The following is a 26,301-nucleotide window of genomic DNA, read 5'->3' as shown; positions in this document are numbered from 1 at the left end:
ATGGGAGGGGGCCAACCAAAATTTTTTTTTCGGTTCTTTAGAATTTTTTTATTAAAAAAAATTATTTTTGTTGTTTTTTATGAACTAAAGACTACTGTAAGGGCCAAAAAAAGTGAGCATTTGAAAGTAAGGACCAAAAATAAAAAAAACTTAATGGGTATGTCTCAAAAAAATTACGAATAGGGCCAAAAAATTTTATTGGATATGGCCAAAAAATCTAAAAATATGGCCAATTTTTTTTTTTTTTTTTTTTTTTGGGAGGTGGCCAAATGACTAAACTTAAAACATTACTTTATTTTATTTTATTTTTTTTTACTTATAAATTTTTTTTTCTTCCTTATTTGGGGGGGACCATGGCCCACCCCGGCCCCCCCCCCCTCCCTCCGTCTCTGATCATGCATATGATGGGGAGCAAGTACTGCACTTCACTACAAAAAAAATTCCATGATTAGTGACGGGTCAAGATGAGAAAATTAAAGATGATAGAAATAGATAAGGGATCATTGCCCAGTCTTGAGCAACTAGAGATGGGTCTGTGCTCACAGATGGAGGAGGTACCTTCTGGAATCCAACACCTGAAAAGCCTAAAGATTCTCGACTTCTATGAAATGCAAGGAAAATTTGTGCTACATATTCGCGCAGCCAAATGGAGGAAAAGATTATTGGAAAGCCAATAAAGTAACTACTATATGTTTCAGGTATATGATTAAAGGAGAATGATATCAAAAATACAAGCTCGGTGACTCAAAGTTGTTGGAGTGTTTGCAAGGGTCAGTCTTGGAGGATCACCGCCATGCAATTTCTGTGATGGACAAGACATGCACCTCTAAGCCACAATACTTGATTTATTTTATTTATTTTTATTTATTTTTATGTAATGATAAAATTATCCACATTATTAAGTATAATGTTTATGGCATAGTTTAGTAAGTATAAGAAACTGTGACTTGTATGCCACAATATTACCTTGTTGGAGTATTTTCATAAAATAATGATATTTTAAATCTTTTCTAATTTTTTTAAAAAGAATTAAAAAAATGAAAAATGAAAAACCAAGTGGTGGCGTGCCTTTTTTTTTTTTTTAATAGTTATTATTATTTTCGAATTTATAAGAATATTTTTGCCTTATTAAAAATTGAGCTTGAAATTCAATCTAATGTAGTAATGTATAAAAGTTTTCCTTCTTTCGTTTTCCGGTTATTCTTATTAGTGCTTTGGATTTGACAACAAATCTTAGTTTATGGTAGCAGCAACAGAATCACTACTGAGGTTGTACAAAATCCATTTTTCGCTTATTTCGTGAACTAGGAGACAATTTCAATTTTCGTTGTTATAATTCTATAGGGTTTCATGCTATACCTGTTGAAGTACCTTACAAGTAAGCTCTTCATATGTTCTTTGTTCATTTTAATTTCAAGTATTTTGAAAATTTTCCTTGAATCCCTTGCAAGATTTTCCTTCTCCAGCCGAGACAATAAAAATTTTGTGCAATTCTTCAACTTTATTAACACAAAAGCATTAAATGCTAATAGAAAGTACCAATACTACTCACAATTCACATGTCAAAGGATAATCTTCGCATTGTTTGTTGAGGCCTTTTTTACTGTATGTTGATATTAAAATAAATAAATAAATAAATAATGATTAATATAGAAAAGTACTAAAAATGTGGTATAAAGGTGGGAAATTTTGTTTTTTAATGTTTTTTTTTAATTGAAATAGTAATAAAAAGTAAATGATATGATATAAAAAGTGAGAATGTTTTGATGTTGATTTTTTTTAAAAAAATGAGATGAATAGTGTGGTGATGTTTGGTGTTGTTTAACAAACACCACCCATGACTTGACTTGCATTAGGACAGTCACCAAAACCCAAAATTAAGATAACAATTCAAAATCCATAAACAAATCAGCCAAATGAGAATTTGATAGCACCCGGATATCGAATTTAGTAAAGCCTTTGCTTATCTTCTTAATGATTCATATTGAGCTAGTAACCCAACAAAGCTGCGGACTAGGATTGTTAATTTTTGATTGAATTTAATATGAATTTAGCAGTTAGCACCTAAATCTCGACACAATTTAAACTCCATATGCAATTTTTAAGTAGTTAATTTTTTATACGAGCTGTAAATTCCACCTGAAATTAACGGATTAAAATTAAAAATCTAACTCATTTAATTAAATAAATTAAATTAAAGTTTGTCATATTTTGACATGACCATGACGTGAACTTAACACTCAAACATCAATTACCCATCATGCCATGCCATGGACAAATTAAGGGTCAACTCTCCAGATCTTCAACGATCTCGGCCGGAACCACATAGTTGGGTACATACGTCAAGATCACCGTCTCCTTTATGATCAGTAGTGGAAAGAACGTGTGGTTATGCAATGGCTTCATTTGACCTTTTTTTTTTTTTTTTTTTTTTTAGCGACTCACGTTGTCTCCACCACCTCAAAGCCCAAACCAAACGGAAGGTACCCTGTTAAATTATAGTTATTTAAAAAGCTTAAACTGATAGGAAAAGATAAATTTAATTACTCAATCATTACTAACACTCCCACTTACATGTGAGGTTAAACTCTCTTTTAATAAGTAAGGCCTAACATATGAAATATTTAATTTAAATAAAAGTGAATTGACAGAGTAAAAGTTTGATCCAACACTCTAACCGATTCTCAATTTCACCGCTCCTCTCTGTAACTTTCTCTCCCTCTCTACCTCTTTTTTCTCGGTGAGCTCTATCGCCCCGCCCTCTCTGTCTCCCTTGAACTCTCTTCTCACGATTTCACTGTGTCTTTGTTTTGCCGTTGAAGACAAGGAGAAGGAGTAAATTAATAGGAAAGGAAAAAGAAGAACGGAAAAGGAGAAATAATAAAAAGAAGGGCGGCTGTGATTATAAAATAAGGAAAGAAAATAAGGGAGATTTAGAAGTGATAGGGGTGTAAAAGAAATATAACGATGACAAAGGTACGTTGATTGAGGGGAGGAAAAGGAAAAAATAATATAAAATAAAAATAATAAAATGAATCAGAAGGTGGTGTCGGCAAGTTGTTCTAAAAATGGGAAGGGAAGAAAAGTGAAATAATCCATTTAATTCTCTTAAAATAATCCATATATATATTTTTTTTGTTCAAAAATAATCCTTATAATTCTCTCTACTAATCAATCGTCTATACAAGGATATTAATTCTAAGCAAGCAATCACGTGTACGTCTACTAATTCTCTCTACTAAGAGATATGATGATTCCGAGTAATCTCTTTAAATAAGGATTTTAAATCTGAGTGGCGTTATAAAGTAATCACTTTTTATTACTATTCAAATAAAAAAATCACTATAAAATAAATTTTTTTCATTATTCTATACCCATTCTTACTTTTTCACTTTATTTTTTTTTATTATTATTATTTTTTCACATAAATCAATTTTTACTACATTATCGAACTAAAACCTTTTAACAAACACACCGACCCTGTGGGTCACCTTGTGACCAACGGATTGAGGGTCACCCATGATGGTTTTTTTTTTTTATATTTTTAAATAATAATAATATGACCCGTAGGCCATAAGACGAGTGGGTTAGATTCACTAGTGAACCTACGGGTTAAGAGTTTTTTTTTTTTTTTTTTTTTAAAAAAATAAAAAATTATCTTTTAATAGAAAATTAGGGTATTTTAAGAATTTCACTCTTCCGTTAGGATTTACTATTAAATCCTAATGGAGTGTGAAATTTGGAACGAAACAAAAATTTAATACATCAAATAAGAGTTTTTAGACATCAGAAAAGTGTTAGGAAAAACTCGTCATTTGACACATTTCACGTGTAAGTGAACTTACCGTAATTTTTTTTTGTTTTGTCTCTGACTCTCTCTGACCGTTTTTTCCTTGAGTGGCGGTGGACCAGACTTTTGGTTGGCAGAAGGAAAAGAAGAGGTTGTATGCTTGTTTTGCTTTTAACATGATAGAAATACAGTTTACTATTCTTCAAAGTACTAATCTTTACCCTATTCCAAATCTCAAAAGAGTTGCATACATTAACTGCGAGTATAGCCTGGCTCAAGTGAGTTTTGTGTGTGCTGACTAGTCAAGAGTAATCCAGATGTCCTAGACTGCAGCTGGATTGCAAAAACTAATTGAATCATCCACAAAATGGACCCATACCCAACGTAATTCAAGGTAAAAGCTTCAAATTCCCCTAGTTTCTGCAATGTTCCTTGTGAGCATAGATTTTTTTTTTTTTTTTTTTTAATTTTTAATTTTTAATTTTTTTGGTGTTGAACATGACTCTTCCTTTTGGGTATTCTTTTGTTTTGCTTTAAAGATTGGATTTTTATGTGGGTGTTCTTGTTTTCATTGGGTTTGCTTCAAAGGGAAAGATTTAGATTGTGGGTGTTTGCGTTTAATATATGAGAAGTAGTTGGATGAAGGAAATATGTGCATGTGACTTGTGATTAGTTGTGAATGATTGTTGTTGTTAATGGTTGTTGCACCACCTATCAACTTGAGGGGGGCTATTAACATATGTAATGACTCTGCAGATAAAGCCAACACGTCACAAGTAAATGCAAGCCAATCCCACAAGTCTCCAACATATTTGAATTTAATATCTCAGAGATTATCAAGAGAAGTTATAGCTCACACATCTAATAAGGACTCTCATTCAAAGTCACAAGGATTAGATAATGATTGATGCTTTTAAATTCAAATTCAAATGTATATTGTTATTATACTTTATCCTTTGTAACTGAATTACTCTATACATGAAAAGCTTTGCATACGGGTTTGGTATCTTGCCAAAACCCTTCACATCATTTAAACTTTCATGGTATCAAAGCACTTTTAGGCATAAGCCAATTTCATCCTAGTTCCTGGTTCAATGGCAATTTCCAGCAACACTTCCGCCAACATCTCACTACCCAACTTCAACCAAAATCCCACAAAACTTGAAAACAACAATAACTATTTGAGGTGGCAAACACAAGTCCACCCAGCATTGCGCAATAGCGAATTGATGGGCATTGTTGATGGTATTGATCCATGCCCGCCGAAATTTATCACTGATGATGAGGGAAAGGAGATTCCTAACCCAGAATTCAGTATGTGGACCCGTAAGGGCCAATATGTTCTTAGTTGGCTCACTACGACTCTGTCTAACTCGGTATTATCTGTAGTCTATGGAAAGGATACCTCTCAACAGGTCTGGGCTGCTCTTTCAAGCAGGTTTGCATCACAATCTTGCTCCAGGATCACTAACCTGAAGAAGAACCTGCAGAATTTGAAACAAGGGTCGACGTCATGCTCAGAGTACTTGCAAATTGCCAAGTCCTCAGCAGACCAACTTGCTGCCGTTGGTCAGGCTGTTAAAGATGATCACTAACCTGAAGAAGAACCTGCAGAATTTGAAACAAGGGTCGACGTCATGCTCAGAGTACTTGCAAATTGCCAAGTCCTCAGCAGACCAACTTGCTGCCGTTGGTCAGGCTGTTAAAGATGACGAACTAATCTCTCTTGTGATGAATGGTCTCAATCCTTCATTCACCAATTTTATCACCTCATACTCGATTGCTACCAGAGAGAAGCAACTCAACTTTGGACTTTCATGATGAATTGTTAAACCATGAAATGCTACTAAATCAGCAACGTATAGTTGCTCCTGACTCTTCCACTTTTGCCTTGTTCTCAGAGAAATCAGGCAGTGGAAATCATAATTTTCAGAAGAACAGAGGATATCCATAGCAACGTTTTCCATCACAGCAACGGTTTGTTCCACAGCAAAAGTTTACTTCACGGCAGAGATTCTCTCCACAGCACAAGTTTCCTTCTAGAAACTTTCCTCAGAACCAGTTCAGTTCTCCTAGAAACTTTACTCAGAATCAGTTTAGCCCAAAATTGCATGCACCAGATACACAAGGTAACTCAGATCCCTTTTCTACGTCTAACCATGTTCCCTGTCACATTTGTGGCAAACTCAATCACCAAGCACTAGATTGCTACCACCGTATGGATTACTCCTTTCAAGGACGTCATCCTCCTACTCAACTAGCTGCTATGGTGGCCCATACCAATTCTAAATATGAGGATCAGCCATGGTTTGCCGACAGTGGAGAAAATGCTCACATCACTAGTGAGCTCGACAACCTACAGATTCAGAAACCTTTCCAGAGCACAGACACGGTGGCTATTGGGAATGGCACTGGCTTAGCTATTGACACACTGGTTCTACTCTTTTGCACTCTCCCAAGTCCTCATTTAAGCTTACAAATATATTACATTGTCCTCAAGTCTCAACTAATCTTCTTTCAATACAAAAATTCTGTGTTGATAATTCATGTTATTTTATTCTCACTGGTTCTCATTACTTTGTAAAGGACCTACGGACCAAAGCAATTCTCTTGGAAGGGAGGAGTGAGAATGGGCTATACCCGATGCGGTTTGGAAGGAATAAACTCCAAGGAGTCAAGACATTTACTGCTTTCTTAGGAATTAAAACATCACCTCTAGTGTGGCACTTTAGATTAGGTTATCCCTCATTTGAAGTTGTTAATCGAGTTGTTAAGGAGAAACAATTACCTGTTACCTCCTCTTCTTTCAATAAAAGCACTGTGTGTATTTCTTGTCAACTGGGTAAAAGTAAAAAGCTTCCATTTCATGGCTCTTCTCGTGTTTCTATTGCTCCATTGGAATTAATACACACTGATATTTGGACATCTCCTGTATCATCTGTGAGTGGTTTTAAATATTACGTGCTATTTATTGATGATTACTCTAGATATAGTTGGATATATCCCATTCATCTCAAATCTGAAGTCCTAGAAAAATTCATTCAATTCAAACTAATGGTGGAAAAACAATTCTCCACCAACATCAAACAAATTCAATCTGATGGAGGGGGTGAATATATCTCCATTCATTTTCAATCTTTTCTCACTAAAAATGGGATAGTCCATCGGAAATCTTGTCCATACACATCACAGCAAAATGGCCTTGCAGAACGCAAACTTTGACATATCCTAGAAACAGGTTTAACACTTTTAGCTCATTCCTCTCTCTCAAATAAGTATTGGGCAGATGCATTTGTTACGGTAGTTTATATTATTAATAGATTGCCAACTCCTACACTCAACTATAAGTCCCCATACTTCAAATTATATTCTAAAGATCCAGATTATCAATCTCTAAAAGTGTTTGGATGTCAATGTTTTCCCTTGTTACGACCATATAGTGCTCATAAACTTGAATATCGTTCCAAACCATGTGTGTTTCTTGGTTACCACTTTGCTGGTTATAAATGCATGGATCCCATTACTAAGAAAGTATACTTGTCAAGACATGTTATCTTTGATGAGAATTCCTTGCCAGCAAAGGATATTGCCACTTCTCAACTTCCATCCAAGATAAATGCTAAAGGTGACTCTTCTTTCTCACAATGCTTTCCTTTATTTTCATTGGATTTTATTTCCTCTACTCCAACTAATGTTTCCAGGTCTGATCATGGTGCTGCTACCTTTCCTACCCATACCAACAGTCCACCTACAAGCCCAGTGGCAGCAACTCCCCATCTTGACAATAGTACCTCCAGCAATCTCTCTCCCTCTAGTAGTTTCTCTAGTGGTACCACGAGTAGTTCCACACCCTCAACTATACCTCCACAAGAGCCTTTTTCCGTGCCTTCTGCCCCTTAAAATCAAATTGTCCCCATTCTCAATTCTCACCCTATGGTCACTCGCTCTAAAACCGGTTCTCTTCGCCCCAAATCCTTCTCAAATTATCAAAGCTTTCATTCCACCAAGTACCCTCTTATTAGTCACTTTACTGTCCTGCAGGAAATAGAACCAACGTGCTATAGCAAAGCTAGTGGGGATTTGAGATGGAAAGAAGCTATGAAGCTTGAATTTGATGCCTTGATATCCAATGGTACTTGGGTATTGTGTCCTCGCCCTGCTCTTCACAACATCATTCGAAACAAGTGGGTCTATAAGATTAAAAGGAAGGCAGATGGTTCTGTTGAAAGATTTAAAGCCCGGTTGGTGACTAAGGGCTTTGATCAACAATGTGGAGTGGATTATACCACAACCTTTAGCCTGGTAATCATACCTTCAACCATCAGGGTTATTTTATCATTGGCAGTTCACTTTGAGTGGGACATCCGTCAATTAGATGTCTCCAACGCATTTTTCCGTGGCTTCTTGGCTGAAGAAGTTTACATGGAACAACCTCAAGGATTCAAAGACAACGACAATCCGGAGTTTGTGTGTCGACTTCATAAAGCAATTTATGGTCTCAAACAAGCTCCGCGAGCTTGGTTCACTCGGTTATCTACATTCCTACTACATCTTGGCTTCCAGGCGTCACTTGTGGATACTTCTTTATTTACATTTCTCAGGTACGATTCAGATTTATATGTTAGTATATGTAGATGACATAATACTAACTGGTACACACACTTCGGTTATGAATTCTCTGATTTCTAGAATGCAACAAGAGTTCCCACTTAAGGACTTGGGTCCACTTAGTTTCTTCTTGGGTATCCAAGTTACACGTAACTCCACTGGTTTGCATCTTTGCCAAATGAAATATATTACAGATCTCCTACACCATACACATATGGATGGCGCAAAACCAGCAAAGTCTCCATGTTCCTCTGGAACTAAATTATCCAGATTTGATGCTGAAGCTTTGGAAGACCCATCTATCTATAGACATGTTGTTGGATCACTGCAGTATTCTACCTTAACTCGACCAGAAATTGCATTTTCGGTGAACCAACTTTGTCAACATTTGCACTCACCCACGTCTGCTCATCTCTTTGCTGCTAAACGTGTCCTTCGTTATTTGAAAGGCACACTTGATCATGGCCTATGGTACACCAAGAGTCCTTTGCAACTTAATGCCTTTTGCGATTCAGATTGGGCAGGAGACCCTGATGATCGACGTAGTACTTTTGGTTTTGCTGTGTTCTTGGGTAATTGTTTAATTTCTTGGAGTGCGAAGAAGCAATTTGTAGTCTCTCGTTCCAGTACCGAGGCTGAATACTGGTCCTTAGCCATTGCCACTACCGAGCTATATTGGTTACGAATGCTTTTCAAAGATATTCACATATCTCTTTTTCTAGCTCCAGTCCTTTGGTGTGACAATGTTAGTGCACTTGCTTTAGCTAGTAATCCAATTTATCATGCACGAACAAAGCATATAGAAGTGGATTATCACTTTGTCCGGGAAAAAGTGCTTAATTGTGACGTACTCATCAAGTATATCTCTACTCATGATCAAGTACCTGATATTTTTACCAAGGGATTGTTCTCTACCAGATTTCTTACTCTCAAATCCAAGTTAATGGTTGTTGCACCACCTATCAACTTGAGGGGGGCTGTTAACATATGTAATGACTCTGCAGATAAAGCCAACACGTCACAAGTAAATGCAAGCCAATCCTACAAGTCTCCAACAGATTTGAATTTAATATCTCAGAGATTATCAAGAGAAGTTATAGCTCACACATCTAATAAGGACTCTCATTCAAAGTCACAAGGATTAGATAATGATTGATGCTTTTAAATTCAAATTCAAATGTATATTGTTATTATACTTTATCCTTTGTAACTGAATTACTCTATAAATGAAAAGCTTTGCATACGGGTTTGGTATCTTGCCAAAACCCTTAACATCATTTAAACTTTCAGAGCTTAACCGAGCAGATTGTGAGCGCTTTGGCTCGTTTACTGCCTTAAGTATGTCTTTGTATTAGTTATTGCTCTATTGGAATATGACACTTGGAGTTTGTACTTTCTAACTATAATGGACCCATATTATGCTGGTGGGAGTGGGAGAATATATCTTAGAGGTGAAATGAGATTTTTGATTTATTGTGTTTAGATTATTTATAGATCTCTAATTGATGTTTTATAAGTAATTTGGTAGTATAAGTAGTGGGTTATTGGATAAAATATAACTTAAAAAAATGTTTCAATTAGATTTAATATCAGTGCTTAGTATAAATTGTATTTGCTTTTCATTACTTTTTATCTTTGGACAACAGCGTTTGTCTTTACTAATTTGCTTAGTTTTCAGGATTTCTTGTTTTTTTCTCTCCTAGTTATGTGTTTCTCATGTATAGTTCATGTGTTCTTGCATTGTGTTTTCTTTTTTTAATGATATTTCTGTTACTTCTAAAAAAACACAATACAAGTTCTAAGTAGGTGTCATGTCCTGCTATGGGCTTGGGGCATGACAATTAACCCAAATTGATTTTTGATTGTGACAATATTAGAGAGGAAACCATGACAAAAACCATTGTGACCTTTGTCATCAATGAGCTGGTTCAGTTGATGGCTCATGAATCAAAATTGCTAAGGGTTGTCCACTGAGATGTTGTGTACATTAGAGATGAACTTGAGAGCATCCAGTGTTTCCTCAAAGATGCAGATAAGGGTGACCTCCAAGATGGCGTCAAAACATGGGTGAAACAAGTGAAAGAAGTAGCCTATCATATTGAAGATGTAATTGATGAATATGTTCTTCACGTGGCACAACATCGTCATCAGCAAAGTTTTATTGCTTTCCCTAAAATTGGCCACTTATTCAAAAAAATTAAAACCACGTCATGACATAGCTACAAAGATTCAAGATATCAAAATATCAATCCGTGAAATCAAGGAAAGAAGTGAAAGATATGGTTTTAGTTCCTTAGAGCAAGGATCAAGTAGTAGTGAATCCAGTGTTACATGCCATGACCCTGTAGTGGGATCACTTTTCATTGAGGAAGATGAAGTTGTGGGCATTGAGTCTACAGGGGATGAGCTCGTAAACTGGTTGGTGGGGGGAGTATCTAAACGATCTTTTATTTCAGTTGTAGGCATGGGCGAAATTGGAAAGATAACTTGCTAAGAAAGTATATGAGAATGAATTAGTGAAAGGACATTTTGATTGCCGTGTTTGGATCACAGTGTCTTAGTCATACAACGTCCAGAAGATACTCATGTCCATAACAAAGCAAGTCCACTGTGAAAAAGAAATGGCTCCAGGGCAAATAGACTTGACGGACAAGATCACACTAATCAGCCAACTGAGGCAATATTTACAGCAAAAGAGGTATGTTGTGGTTTTTGAAGATGTTTGGAAGACAGAGTTTTGGAAATTGTGAAACATGCTATACCATGCAATGACAAAGGAAGCAGGATTATTATCACAACACACAGTGATCTCATTGGTGTATCTTGTAAAGAATCTTATCCGATCAGGTCCACAAGCTACAACCTCTGTCTCAAGACAAGGCTTGGGAATTGTTTTGTAGAAAGGCATTCCAGCCCGAGTTTCAAAGGTGTTGTCCCAAAGAGTTGGTAAAACTGTCGATGGACATTGTCAAAAAATGTGATGGCCTGCCACTTGCAATTGTTGCCATAGGTGGTCGTCTGTCAACAAAGGAAAATGTGCCATTAGAATGGAAAAAGTTGCATGATAGCCTCAGTTCTAAGCTAGAATGTAATCCACACCTTACAAGTGTAACAAAAATTCTCTCTCTTAGTTATCATGATCTTCCGTGCTACCTAAAGTCTTGCTACTTGTACTTAGACATTTTTCCAGAGGACTACTCAATCACAGGTACAAGATTACTTTGGCTATGGGTAGCTGGGGGCTTCATAAAAAGAAAGAAGGGAAAAGCATTGGAAGACGTTGCTGAAGAATACTTAATGGAGCTCATCTATAGAAATTTGGTTCAAGTTTCATTTGGGGAGCTTTATTATGAGATATTCAGAAAGTATAGAATCCATGATCTGCAGCATGAAACCATCCTATCGAAGGCTGGAGAGTTGAATTTCTCTCAAGTTCTAGAAGCAGGTGAAACTATTTTCCATGGTAAAAGTCGGAGTCTATCAATCCACGATGCTAGAGAAAATGTTTTTGAGACATGTGAGTACTCTCGTGTCCGTTCTATTTTTCTCTTCAACATTAATGAAATGCGCAAGTCTTTCATAGTTAAATTGTTCAAAAAGTTCTAGCTTTTGAAAGTGTTAGATTTTGAAGATGCTCCTATTGATTATCTTCCTCAAGAAGTGGGTACTTTATTCCATTTGAAGTACTTAAGTTGGAGGAGAACAGAAGTGAAGATACTTCCAAATTCAGTAGGTAGGCTACATAATCTACAGACACTAAATGTCGTGGAAACCTTATTGCATGAGCTTCCAATTGAGATATTTACACTTTATAAGCTAAGATAGATTATGGCTCATTCTCATGACTTCAAAATTAAAAGTGGCCTTTATTCGGCGCGAGGAGTAAAAGTACATGAAGCTGTTGGATGTTTAAACAAATTGCAAGAATTATCAATTATTGAGGCAAATCATCATGGGGTTGGTTTATTTGAAAAGCTTGGAAAGTTGAGTCAGTTGAGGGTGTTGGGCATTTCAAATATGAGTGCAGAATGTGTGAGGGCCCTATGTACCTCCATACAAAAAATGGTTCACCTTAACATTTTGGTTGTAGCCTCAATTAATGAAGATGAGATTATAGACTTAGAATCAATTTCTTTGCTACCTCCATTTCTAAAGCATATCTATCTAAGAGGGCGATTGAAGAAGTTGCCGAATTGGATTCCAGAGCTTCAAAATTTGGTCACACTAGTCTTATTTTTCTCATAATTAGAGGAATATCCATTGTCGTGTGTCCAAGCTTTGCCAAATCTAATTACCCTTTCCCTCAATCATGCGTATGATGGGGAGCAACTGCATTTTGAGGAAGGCGGTTTTAGAAAACTCAAGACGCTCACACTCAGAGAGATGGAAAAATTAAAGATGGTGGAAATAGACAGAGGATCATTGCCCAGTCTTGAGCAACTAGAGATTGGGCCATGTCTGCAAATGATGGAGATACCCTCTGGATTCCAACACGTTGCAAGCCTAAAGATTATCGACTTCTATGAAATGTAGAGAGAATTTGTGCTACGTATGCAGCCTGATGGAGGGGAAGATTATTGGAAAGTCCAGAAGGTAACTACTATCCGTCTCAGGTATAGGATTAAAGGAAAACACTATCAAATATACAAGCTCGGTGACTCGGACTTATTGGAGCGTCTGCAAGGGTTGGTTTCTGAGGATCAAACTGCCATGTAGAATTTCAATGATGAACAAGGTATGTACCTCTAATTAGCCACAAGATTTCCATGATTCTTTTAATTTTTAATTTTTAATTTTTTTAATTTTTTTTTAATTTTTTATGTAATGATAAAATTCTTCGCATAATGCGGCTGACTAAGAAAGTCTTACATTGGCCACACAATGAGTTCCCACCTAAGCTACAGTTTGAAATTCTACCAACTCCTTTTGCTCTCTAAATTGTGTTCCTTGTTTTTTAGACTTCTATTTATTTGATATTTTAATCTGCCATCACTAAAAATAGTTTGATACTAATCTATGTTAGAACAAGGACCTAGCAGTTGTAATTAGACTTGGGCCAGTACAGAGGACCTTTTATAATTAAAAGATTAATTCTTTGGTGGGGGGTTATTCTTAGCAATGTGTTATAAAAGAGTTATATTTTTGATGTATTTCCCCATAAATTGGAAATATTCAAGACGTTCTAACTCGCACCATCCATTATGCAATTAATAATAATAGAACAAAATTGCCTTAAAATAACATTGCATTATAGTATAACTACAGAGACTAAAATGTTAAAATAACACTAAAATGCTTTAAAAAAAAGGGTTATGTATTTGGCTAAACTGGCATCTTGAGTGGACAATGTTTAATCAGGGTGAGGAGCTTGAAATGCATTCTGATGTACAATAGTTTTTCCTTATGTCTTTTGCAGTTGTTCTTCTTGGCGATTTGATTCGACATCAAATTATTCAGTTCATTGCTTGGCTTTGACAACAAATCAATGGTGTTGTAGAAAATCCATTTCGCTAATTTCAAGAACCCAAAAACAATTGCAATTTATTTTATAATTCTATGTTGTTTCATACTATACCAGTTGAAGTACTTTACACGTAAACACTCCATATGTAAATTAATTCATTTTAAGCATTTTGAAATTTTTGCTTGAATCCCTGGCAAGATTTTTCTTCTCTAACCGGGACTGTAAAAACGTTGTGCAATATTGAGCCAAAACCCAGAAGCATGAGTGATTAAATGCTGCTAATAATAATTTGTTCTTACAAAAAAAAAAAAAAGTGCTGCTAATAAGAAGTACCAATATTCACAATTCACATGTCAAAGAACAATCATGGCTTCCATTCGAATAGTCACCAAAACCCAAAATTAAGATAAACAACAATTCAAAATCTGAAGGAAAAAAGAAAAAAGAAAAAAAAAAAAAAAATCAACCAAATGAATTAAAATAAGAACTGGGTGCTTGAAATGAGAATTTGATGGCACCTAGATACTGAATTCAATAAAGCCTTTGATTATCTTCAACACGGCTACAGAATAAAGCCTTTGATAATCTTCTACCTGCGAGTCCCACATGAAGGTGACTTGGTAATCCAATTAGTCTTACGTGAATAGAGTCCTGCCTGGAGGGGAATATATTCAGCTGATCACTTCCGTAGCTCAATTGAGGACTTCTTCTATCATGTAATTATTCCACCTTCATTATCTGTTAGTAGTATTAGGACTCTTTACGCTCCTTGATGAATAAGCAGATAGCTATATAAGCTGTAATGTACTCCCAAAAATATCAATTGATCAATGAAGAGTTATAATTTTTAAACTATGTGCTTGAGTGAGATGCTTGCTTTTGTTTAAGATGAGATTTCTATGGTTGAGGTGTTTTTGTGTTCCATGCTGAGAAGTCATTCTTTTATTGGAAGGCACAAAGAACTTAGTTTGTGACCGTCTTTATAGAAGTTAATTCCTTTTCTTTCAGGTCTCTGTCACCTCAAAGCACAAACCAAACGGAATCTTGACCTGTTTAGCCGGCACTTTTTTCCTTGTTTGGCGGCCTACTGAATAATGGACCAGACTTTTCTTTGGTCAGAGGAAAAGAGGAGGTTGTATGCTTAATTTGCTTTTGAAGAGTATGATAGACCAGAAAAATACAGCATAGTACTATTGTTCTAAGTTACCCTCTTCCAAATCTCAAAAGAGTTGGCAAACATTAAATTGTTTGCGTGCATAGACCCCTGTTTTTGTGCCTATAACTTTTCCATACTTTTAACTGAAACTGAAGCTAATTTCTCCATCGTTTGGGCTACCACACAAGTTAAAAACAGCAGCCATCTCACCACCCGCAAGCTTCCTTCCTCTGCCAACATTTTTGTCAAACTCAATGCTGCCATACCGAAAGTAATTCAAGGTAAAAGCTTCAAATTCCTCTAGTTTCTGCAACGTTCTTTTGAGCATAGATTTTTTTTGATTTTTTTTTTGGGTGTCTTGAGCGTGACTCTTCTTTTTGGGCATTCTTTTCTTCTGCTTTAAAGATTGGATTTTATGTGGGTTTTCTGTTTTTGGTTTGTGGGTATTCTTGGTTTCGTTCGGTTTGCTTAAGAGGGGAAGATTTAGATTGTTTGTGTTTGAGTTTATGAGAAGTAGTTGGAAGAAGGAAATATGAGTGACATAATATTGGTGAATAAAGAACGAAAAATAGTTGAATAAAATGGTCAAAGTGATTCTTACAATAGGGGGAAGTGATACTTCTCTGGTCTTCGTAGAACTAAATGGAGTAGGATTTTCTGATGTTTCTTTGTTGCAGAATCTGCTGCAAGATTATTTCTTCTATTTGAACGCTCAACTCTTGACGCAGGCTAGCTAAGAAGCAGGTTTGACAATATGGTTGTCTTCGCCTTAGAATTGGTATGCCTGTCAAAAAGCAGAGACCAAATGTGTTACCGCTGAAACATGGTCATGTAGTTTATAGGGGTTTGATGGGCATGTATGAAATGCTGGGTCTCGTACTGAACTATATGATGGTTATGGGATGAGAAATACAGAACTTATCGTTAATTGTAAACAAATAAAGATTATTTATGTGAATGTATCTAAGACATTATTAGCAGGTTAGCAGAAGAAATTGAGGTACTGATCAAGAATTCAGAGTGGTCATCATTGGCTTGTGTGCTTTTGTTAGGGGTGGTAAAGGATAGGGAAGCATGCATTTGACAGCTATGTATTTGCACTAATGGGGTGTTTGGAAGAATTTGGAGGAAATTCCAATGCTGTCATGTCTTAATTTGAAATAATTCTACAAGTCACTCTTGTGTTCTTCAAAAAATGAGGTGGTTTTTAAATTTACAATTTAATCAAAATTCAATAGTTATAAATCATAAGCAAAATTGTGATTTTAGAAGTCACATTAATCTTGAAATGAGACAAGATGAACTTCTAGCCTTACTCCTTAGTTTAAGGCTTGCCAAGTTTAGTTTGGTTGTAGAAATGAGGTTGAGGCTTTATGAATTAGGGCGTATTTATTGTTATGTTATTATTGTTACTCATAGTATTGGTTTTTCTTATTTTAAATTGAGTTTATTAGAATAAATAGTAGTTTTTCAAGCTTCTATAAGCTGTTATAAATAGTTTTGGGCACAAGTAAGTTGTTACAACTTTTGGAAGGCAACTTGGTTTGGTAGCAAGCGAGGTATGTTGCTTAGCTAATGGAATTTGAAAAATATCATTTTACTTGTTTAAATGCGATTCTTGAACCATGTTCATGAAAGTAAAATTATTTTTATATTGCTGGACATTTTCTTCTACTTGTTCGTTGAGAAAATTACATGCACTTGGTAAATGCATTAGTTTATATTACTTATGGTTGTGGGGAAAGATTGACATTTTCTAATCCTATTATCTATGCTTCTTACACGACATTAGCCCCCATTCTTAATTTGTTTGTTTGTTTTTTTTTTTTGTTTTTTTTTTTTTAATTTCAGAATTAGCAGGAGGTTCCTCGAGTTGAGATACTTGGTTAACTGATTGTTGGAGTCTGGTTAGATGTAGAGGTTTCAATAAGTATGACGTTGTATTTGTTGGAGTTGGAGTTTGTAGTTTATAAGTACATTGGACCCAATCTATGCTGCGGAGAGAATATATGTTACAGAAGAATTGGGATTTTTGAGTTATTGTACGTGTTTGACAGTTATGGAGTACTTTAACTAGAAAATTTATTTTGCTATTACGTTTTGTTGCATTATTTATAGATCTCTAATTGACGTTTTCTTAAGTAATTTGGTAGTGCAAATAGTTGGTTCTTGGATGAAATAGAATTGTAAGAAAATGTTTCAGTTAGGTTTAATATAAGTTCTTAGTATAAATAGTCTTTGTTATTCAATACTCTTTACCTCTTTACCTTTGAACATTTCCGTTTGTCTTTCTCAATTTGCTTAGTTTTCAGATTATTTTTTTTTTCCTCTCATTTTAGCTTGGTGTTTCTCTTGGATAATTCTTGTGTATCTAAGTTACGCTTACACTTTTTAACGATATTTTGATTTCTTATAAAAAAAAACAAAAACAGTTCTTAGTAAGTGCCATGTCTTGCTATGAGCTTGGGATGTGTCAGTTAGCCAAAATTCTTTTCTAACGGTGACAATATTATTCACTAGGTGAAGCCAAAGAGGAAACCATGACTGAAATCGTTGTGGCCCTTGTCATCGACAAGCTGGTTCAGCTAATCGTTCATGAATCAAAACTGCTAAAGGGAGTCCATCAAGAAGTTGTGGACATTAGAGATGAACTGGAGAGCATCCAATGTTTCCTCAAAGATGCAGATAAAGGAAACCTCCAAGATGGCGTCAAGATGTGGGTGAAACAAGTGAGAGAAGCAGCCTACCATATAGAAGACGTAATAGATGAATATGTTCTTCACGTGGCACAATATCGTCATCAGCAAAGTCTTATTGGTTTTCTCCACAAAATTGGCCACATACTCACAAAACTAAAACCACGTCATGACATATCTACCAAGATTCACGATATCAAAATATCAGTCCGTGAAATCAAAGAAAGAAGTGAAAGATATGGTTTTCGTTTCGTAGAGCAAGGATCAAGTAGCAGTGAATCCAATGTTACATGGCATGACCCTAGAGTGGGTTCACTTTTCATTGAGGAAGATGAAGTTGTGGGCATCGAGTCAACGAGGGATGAGCTCGTAAGTTGGTTGGTGGGGGGAGCATCTAAACGCTCTGTGATTTCAATTGTAGGGATGGGCGGAATTGGTAAGACAACTCTTGCTAAGAAAGTATATGAGAATGACATAGTGAAACGACATTTTGATTGTCATGTTTGGATCACAGTGTCTCAGTCATACAACGTCCAGACGATACTCATGTCCATGATAAAGCAAGTCTACCATAAAAATGAAATGACTCCATGGAAAATAAACATGATAGACGAGATCACACTAATTAGCCAGTTGAGGAAATATTTACAGCAAAAGAGGTATGCTGTGGTTTTTGATGATGTTTGGAAGACAGAGTTTTGGGAAATTGTGAAACATGCTTTACCATGCAATGACAGAGGAAGCAGGATTATTATCACAACACGCAGTGATCTCATTGGTGTTTCTTGTAAAGAATCTTTATTCGATCAGGTCCACAAGCTACAACCTCTGTCTCAAGACAAGGCTTGGGAATTGTTTTGTAAAAAGGCATTCCAGTCCGAGTTTCAAAGGTCTTGTCCCAAGGAGTTGGTGATACTGTCGATGGACATTGTCAAAAAATGTGAGGGCCTGCCACTTGCAATTGTTGCCATAGGTGGTCTTCTGTCAACAAAGGAAAATGTGCCATTAGAATGGAAAAAGTTGCATGATAGCCTCAGTTCTGAGCTAGAATGTAATCCCCACCTTACAAATATTACAAAAATTCTCTCTCTTAGTTATCATGATCTTCCATGCAACCTAAAGTCTTGCTACTTGTACTTTGGCATTTTTCCAGAGGACTACTCAATAGCAGGTGAAAGATTACTTTGGCTATGGGTAGCTGAGGGCTTTATAAAAGGAAAGAAGGGAAAAGAATTGGAAGACGTAGCTGAAGAATACTTAATGGAGCTCATCCAAAGAAACTTGGTTCAAGTTTCATTTGGGGAACTTGATTATGAGGTAAACAAAAAATATAGAATCCATGATTTGCTGCATGAAACCATCCTATCGAAGGCTAGAGAGTTGAATTTCTCTCAAGTTCTGGAAGCAGGTGATACCACTTCCCATGGTATAAGTCGGTGCCTATCCATCCACGACGCCAGAGAAGATGTTTTTGAGAGAAGTGAGTACTCTCGGGTTCGTTCTGTTTTTCTCTTCAACATTAATGAAATGCCAAATTCTTTCATAGTTAAATTGTTCAAAAAGTTCAAGCTTTTGACAGTGTTAGATTTTGAAGATGCTCCTATTGATTATCTTCCTCAAGAAGTGGGTAATTTATTCCATTTGAAGTACTTAAGTTTGAGGAGAACAAAAGTGAAGATACTTCCAAAGTCAGTGGGTAGGCTATATAACCTGCAGACACTAAATGTCGCGGAAACTGCAGTGCGTGAGCTACCAATTGAGATATTTAGGATTTATAAGCTGAGACAGATTTTGGCTCATTCTCATGACTTAGAAGTTAAAAGTAGCTTTTATTCATTGCAAGGAGTAAAAGTACATGAAAGGGTTGGATGTTTAAAGGACTTGCAGGCCCTATCACTTATTGAGGCCAATCATCATGGGGTTGTTTTATTTGAAGAGCTCAATAAGTTGAGTCAGTTGAAGATGTTGGCTATTTCAAATATGACTGCTGAATTTGGGAGGGCTCTTTGTACCTGCATTCGAAATATGGTACACCTTAGATTTTTGATTGTTGTCTCAATTAACGAAGATGAGATTATAGACTTACAATCAATTTCATCCCCACCTCCATTTCTAGAGCATATCTCTCTAAGGGGTCGATTGGGGAAGTTGCCCAATTGGATTCCTGAGCTTCAAAATCTACTCACACTAGTCTTATTTTTCTCATCATTAGAGGAAGATCCACTACCGTGTGTCCAAGCTTTGCCTAATCTAATTAACCTTACCCTCAATCATGCATATGATGGGGATCAGCTACATTTTGATGAAGGCGGTTTTCGAAAATTGAAGAAGCTCACACTTAGAGAGTTGAAAACATTAAAGATGGTGGAAATAGACAGAGGATCACTGCCCACTCTTGAGCAACTAGAGATTGGACCATGCCCGCAGATGAAAGAGTTACCTGCTGGAATCCAACACTTGAAAAGTCTAAAGATTCTTGACTTCTATGAAATGTATGGAGAATTTGTGCTACGTATGCAGCCAAATGGAGGCGAAGATTATTGGAAAGTTAAGAAGGTAACTACTGTCCGTCTCAGGTATAGGATTAATGGAGAACAATATCAAATATACCAACTCAGTGACTTAAACTTGCTGGAGCATTTGCAAAGGTGAGTCTTGGAGGATCAAACTGCGATGCGGTTGAGTGATAAACAAGGTATGTGCCTCTAGGCCATAGGATTTCCATGACTTTTTTTAAGTTATGCCATATGTAATGATAAAATTCTTTACATTATGTGGCTGTTTAAGACAGACTTGAATTGGCCGGTGAGGTCCTACCTAAGCTATAGTTTGAAATGTTACCACAACCTTTTACTTTTACACTTCAAATTGTGTTCCTTGTTTTTTTGTACTTATTTATTTGATATTTTCCATCTCTATTTGGGACCATAAAAATTTTGTGCAATTTTGAGCCAAAACTCAGAAGCATCCATCAATTCTTCAAAAGAAAAAAAGAAAATTAAGAGTATCTATTCCTCATTAAGAAGAATAACTATTCAACATGAATAGTTATCCCCCCAAATAATAAAGTAACCAAATGAATGAAATAACTATTTTATTTTAAGCTATATTCTGCGTACAACCAAGCCTTCAATGAGTAGAAAGAATTCAATTTTCAATCTACACAGCTAGGTCAAACATGGGGTATACCATTATACAATTTGTGCAAAAGCTAAATAAGCTAAATGAGAAAAGAGTGTTAGAATTTCATGTACGGTAGGATATTATTTTAAATAAGAATGGTAAAAGTGATTAGTATCACACTAGTGATAATAAGTTTAGAACTGTCTCAACATGCTAATCTATGTTGTCACGCCATGTTATTGACAATAAGACTCACTATGGACTAGTACAATTTTTTTTTTTTTTTTTTTTTTAATATTTGAACCAGGAGACACGCAAGTACGCAACCAAGAAGGATACTTTCATTGAGCTAAAGGATATAATTTTGGCTAAGGTTTCTAGTTGGAAAGCCATACTTTTAATCCCAGGCAGCCAGGACTACTCTTGTGAATTTTGTGGCTAATGTTATTCCTTCTTATATTATGTCTCTTTTTCTCTTGCCCAAGTCTCTTTGATCTAAGATCAATTCGATTTTGAGAAAATTTTGGTGGGGTTTTCCTCAAGAAAAGAAACATAATCTCTCATTCCTTTCATGGGATAGTATTTGTCAGCCCAAGTCCTTGGGTGGACTAGGTATTTGCTCTATGGATTGGTTGGAAAATGGTTTCATATGATTCTCCTCTTTGGGTTTAAGCTCTTCGTGCTAAATATCTTCAGAATGGGATTTCTTTTTTGTATGTTTCTCCTAATCCCTTATCTTCATGGTTTTGGAAAGGTTTGTTGAAGAATAGGAATGTGGTGGAAAATGGTGCTTGTTGGTCCATATCTAATGGGGAGAAAATTCATGTTTGGAAGTCTCCATGGATTCCATCCATGCCTAGCTTTAAGCCTAGGCCGATTGTGCATTTGGTGGAGCTACCTGATTTTTTTGTTGCTGACCTTATTCTTTGAGGTTCACGTTCTTGGAATGTTGATTTGCTTCAAGGCCTCTTTGATTCTACTTCAGTTCAGAATATCCTTGGCATTCATATTCCTTGGATTAGAACTAATGACAAATGGACTTGGGCCCCTTCTCCCTCTAGTATCTTCTCTGTAAAGTCTGCTCGTGAAATCTCATTGCCTATTTCTAGCAGGTCTTCTCCTCTATCTTCTTCTGATTGGCAAGCTCTTTGGGGCCTTATGTTAGGAAATTAATTCTATTCCCAAGACCCGTGAGATGCGAAAAATAAGAAGAATGTGGAATAACAAAAATAAGCAATCACACATGACACAAAGATTTAAGTGGTTCGGCTTAACAAGCCTACATCCACTGGTGGAGACGACCCGGAGAAAATTCACTATCAAAAGATGAGTACAAGAGAGTAACAGGGCGAGAAAACCACTCAAATCCAAAGCCCCAAATACACCCAATTCTCACTTTGCCCAAAGGAGAATAATAACAAAAAAGGGGAAAAACACTCTCTTTCTTGCTCTCTCTTTTTCTCTCTATTGTTGGCACACCAAAACAATTGTTTTGTTTCTCTCTCTACGTTTATGTGCTGTGGACACCCCTTTTTATAAGACATAAAAGTTGGCTAAGCAAGGCTCCTCCAATTCCAAATCGTAGAAGGACTTCAAGTCCAAATCATGCTCTAAAAGGAAAACCAATTCCAAGAGCAACTAGAAATACAAAACATGAGTCAAAAGGATCCTCTTTTAATGATGCTGGGTCCCACCAACTTTATGGTGAAAGTCACAAAATGCCAACAATCTCCCACTTGACTTGAATCCCATTAAGTTGCAACAAAGTGAATCTCCTCCGGATGTCTCCTCCACCTGTCCTCAAGCTCGAAGACCAACTGAAGTTGCGCATAGCTTCAGTTTCTCAATAGTCACTCCTTTTGTTAGCATGTCTATCGGATTCTCAGTTCCACGAATCTTCTCAAGCAGCAATTGTTCACTTTCAAGAAGAGATCGAATGAAGTGATACCTCAACTGTATACGCTTTGTTCTTGAATGATACGCCGGGTTCTTCGCAAGAAAAATGGCACTCTGACTATCACTGTGTAGAACAACCTTCTCATTCTTCTTTCCCAACTCATCCAAAAAACCTTGTAGCCAAACCATCTCCTTTCCAACTTCTATCATGGCCACACACTCCGCCTTTGTAGTGGAAAGGGCTACAATTTTCTATAACCTTGAGGTCCAACACATAGCAGTACCTCCTATAGTATATACAGACCATGTAGTACTTTTCCTACAACATCACCCACTAGATCAGCATCCACATAGCCCTGCAGCTTCAATTCTGCACCTGTGAAGCAAAGGGACATATCTGAAGTTCCTCTTAGATATCGCAAAATCCACTTGACTGCCTCCCAACGCTGCTTCCCTGGATTACTCATGTACCTGCTCACAACTCCAATTACATGTGCAATATCCAGTCTAGTATAGACCATTGCATACATCAGACTTCCGATAGCTAAGGCATAAGGTACCTTGCTCATGTATGCTTTCTCTTGATCTGTCTTCAGTGACTGATCCTTGGTTAGTCTGAAGTGACTCCCTAAGGGTGTGCTCATTGACTTAGCTTCATCCATGCTAAATTTGCTGATGAAATCTTCAGTGTACTATTGGCCCTGTCCCTGATGATTCTCATCCCAAGGATTTGTTTAGCAGCACCCAAATCCTTCATTGTGAACTGTTTTGACAGTTGGTTCTTCAACTTGTTGATGTCTTCCATACTGGCCCCCGTAATGAGCATATCATCTACGTACAGAAGTAGAATAATGTAAGAGTTCTTAAGACTCTTGACATACAACAATGATCTGCATTGCATCTTGTGAACCCAGTACTGCACATGAAACTGTCAAACTTCTTGTACCATTGTCTTGGAGCTTGTTTCAGGCCATACAAGCTTTTTCTCAGTTTGCACACTAAACTCTCCTTCCCCTGCACTACGAATCCCTGTGGCTGCTGCATATAAATTTCTTCCTCCAACTCACCATGAAGGAACGCAGTCTTCACATCTAACTGCTCTAGATGTAAGTTCTCCGCCGCGACAATGCTCAGCACAATTCTGATGGTTGTCATCTTCACCACCAGAGAGAATATGTCTGTGTAGTCAATTCCTTCTTTCTGCTGGAATCCCTTTACTACCAATCCTGCCTTGTAGCGTTTGCTACCATCATGTTCACCCTTTATTCTGAACACCCATTTGTTGTGCAAAGCCTTTTTACCTGTTGGCAACTCAGTCAGCTCCCAGGTCTGGTTAAAAAAATAATGAGTCCATCTCATCTTTCAGGGCTAACTCCCACTTGATTGAATTTTCAACCTCCAAGGCTTCAACAAATGTCTCTGGCTCACCGCCATCCGTCAACAAAATATAAAACAAGGAGGGTGAAAAACGCTGTGGAGATTTAATGGTTCTAGTAGATCTACGGATAGCCACTGTCCGTGGACCCTGTTCAGTCTCTTGATCTACTGTTTCTTCAACTACTAGACCATCTTCAGTTTCTGAATCCTTATCAGCTTCTGAATTCCTTCTCAGAGCTACACCTTTAGAAATTCCATCTAGGTTGATAAATTCAGGCTTCTCAGCCTCTGACTCTGTACTTACTAGTTCTGCACTTGAATTTTTCTTATACACAGCCATCTCATTAAAAGTAACATTTCTACTTCTAATGATCTTCTGGTTTTGATCATCCCAAAACCTATACCCGAATGCCTCATCCCCATAGCCAATGAAATAACATTTTCTAGACTTAGCATCTAGCTTGCTATGAGCATCAGATTCAATATAAACATATGAAACACAACCAACAACTTTCAAATGAGTAAGATTTACCTCCTTTCCACTCCAGACTTCTTCAGGTAGTCTATGGCCCAAAGGAAGTAATGGTCCTCTGTTTATCAAGTAAGCAGCAGTGCTTACTGCATCTGCCCATAAAGTTTTCGGTAGTCCAGCATGCAACCTCATACTTCTTGCACACTCATTGAGGGTCCTATTCATGCGTTCAGCCACGTCATTCTGCTGTGGCGTTCCCAGAATAGTTTTCTCCATTCTAATCCCATTCACCGCACAAAGCTGTTTGAAACTCCCGTCTTCGTATTCTCCCCCATTGTCTGATCTTAGACACTTCAATTTCAGACCAGTTTCTGTCTCTACCATAACCTTCTGCTTCTTAAAAACTTCAAATACATCAGATTTAAGCTTTAAGAAGTAAACCCATACCTTCCTGCTTGAGTCATCAATAAATGTAATGTAATACTGCGAGCCTCCAAGAGATGCCACTGGTGCGGGACCCCACAAATTTGTGTGTACCAACTCCAGCTTTCTCGGCTTCGGTGTTCTGCCAACTTTCGCAAAACTCACATTCTTCTGCTTTCCTAGGATGCAGCCTTCACACCAATCAGACTCAACTGACTTCAACTCCGGTAGTTTCCCCTTTGACAGAAGTATCTTCATCCCTAGCTTTGTCGCTCTTATTCCCAAGCCTTAGGTGCAATAATTTTGAGTTAGCACCCATATCTGCAACAGCAATTGTATCCCTGCTGTTCGTCGTCATATAGAGAGTACCCATCTTATGACCACGAGCCAAAATCTTGGCTCCCTTGCTGACCTTCAACTTTCCACCGTGGAAATGAATTGAATGCCCTTCATCATCAAGTTGTCCTACTGAAATCAGGTTCTTTTTCAGCTCTGGGATATGCCTGACATTTTGCAGCTTCCATACCGAGTCATGGTGGACTATAATGTGAACATTGCCTATACCCACAACATTCAGCGCCGTTCCGTCAGCCAAATACACCTTCCTGAAATCTCTACCAACATAATTTTTGAGATCTTCACGGATCGGTGTGGTGTGAAAAGTAGCCCCTGAGTCCAAGACCCAAGAATCAAAAGGACTGTCAACAGATAGAAGTAGGGCATTGTGCACTTCTTCTATTACCACGACATTTGTGGCGTCATTTTCAGTCTTCTTCTTCAGCTCTCTGTAGTTCTTCTTGAAGTGTACTATCTTGCCATAGTTCCAGCACTTAGGTTGTCGTCCAAACCTGGATTTGCTCCTACCCTTCCTGGACTTAGATCTGCCCCTCACAAAGTTTCTATCTTGTCCTCTGCCCCGAGTTTCAAGGTTTAAAGCAACACCGGAACAAGAGGCTTCACCCGCATCTCTTCTGCAAACCTCTTTACTGAGAATCAAATCCTTAACGTTTTCATAGCTCAGATTACTCTTTCCTATAGAGTTACTCACAACTATCCTCACTGCTTCCCAACTATTTGGCAAAGATGCCAAGATGATTAACGTGCGAACCTCATCATCAAAATTAATTTTCATCGAGGATAATTGATTTGTGATGGTGTTGAACTCATTGAGATGATGTGCCACCGAAGCCCCTTCTGCCATCTTTAGGTTGAACAATTTCTTCATCAGATGCACCTTGTTGTTAGCCGACGGCTTCTCATACATGCTTGACAAAGCCGCCATTAAACCTGTTGTGG

The 26,301-nt window shown here is 37.0% G+C and overlaps 2 protein-coding genes and 1 pseudogene across 2 annotated transcripts; all 3 read left to right on the top strand.

Annotated features, from left to right (window-relative positions):
- The first annotated feature begins 4,884 nt into the window (after positions 1-4,884).
- LOC148588004 (uncharacterized) lies at positions 4,885-5,385 on the top strand. Its single transcript, XM_088513713.1, has one exon. It carries the CDS (start codon positions 4,885-4,887, stop codon positions 5,383-5,385), a length of 501 nt encoding a protein of 166 aa, XP_088369839.1.
- A 4,900-nt stretch (positions 5,386-10,285) lies between these two features.
- On the top strand, positions 10,286-13,114 carry LOC148588003 (disease resistance protein RPM1-like; annotated as a pseudogene).
- A 4,444-nt stretch (positions 13,115-17,558) lies between these two features.
- On the top strand, positions 17,559-20,366 carry LOC132172724 (disease resistance protein RPM1-like). Its single transcript, XM_059584281.2, has one exon. It carries the CDS (start codon positions 17,559-17,561, stop codon positions 20,364-20,366), a length of 2,808 nt encoding a protein of 935 aa, XP_059440264.2.
- Positions 20,367-26,301: the final 5,935 nt, after the last annotated feature.

This window comes from Corylus avellana, chromosome 1 (genome assembly GCF_965113065.1).
Source record: "Corylus avellana chromosome 1, dhCorAvel1.hap1.2, whole genome shotgun sequence".
Classification (NCBI taxonomy): domain Eukaryota; kingdom Viridiplantae; phylum Streptophyta; class Magnoliopsida; order Fagales; family Betulaceae; genus Corylus; species Corylus avellana.
The sequence above is the reverse complement of the archived record's forward strand: the minus strand, read 5'-3'. Positions and strand labels throughout refer to the sequence as shown.

Excerpts from the sequence above, each read along its gene's own strand:
- LOC132172724 (XM_059584281.2), top strand. The coding sequence starts at position 17,559 with ATGACTGAAATCGTTGTGGCCCTTGTCATCGACAAGCTGGTTCAGCTA.
- LOC148588004 (XM_088513713.1), top strand. The coding sequence starts at position 4,885 with ATGGCAATTTCCAGCAACACTTCCGCCAACATCTCACTACCCAACTTC.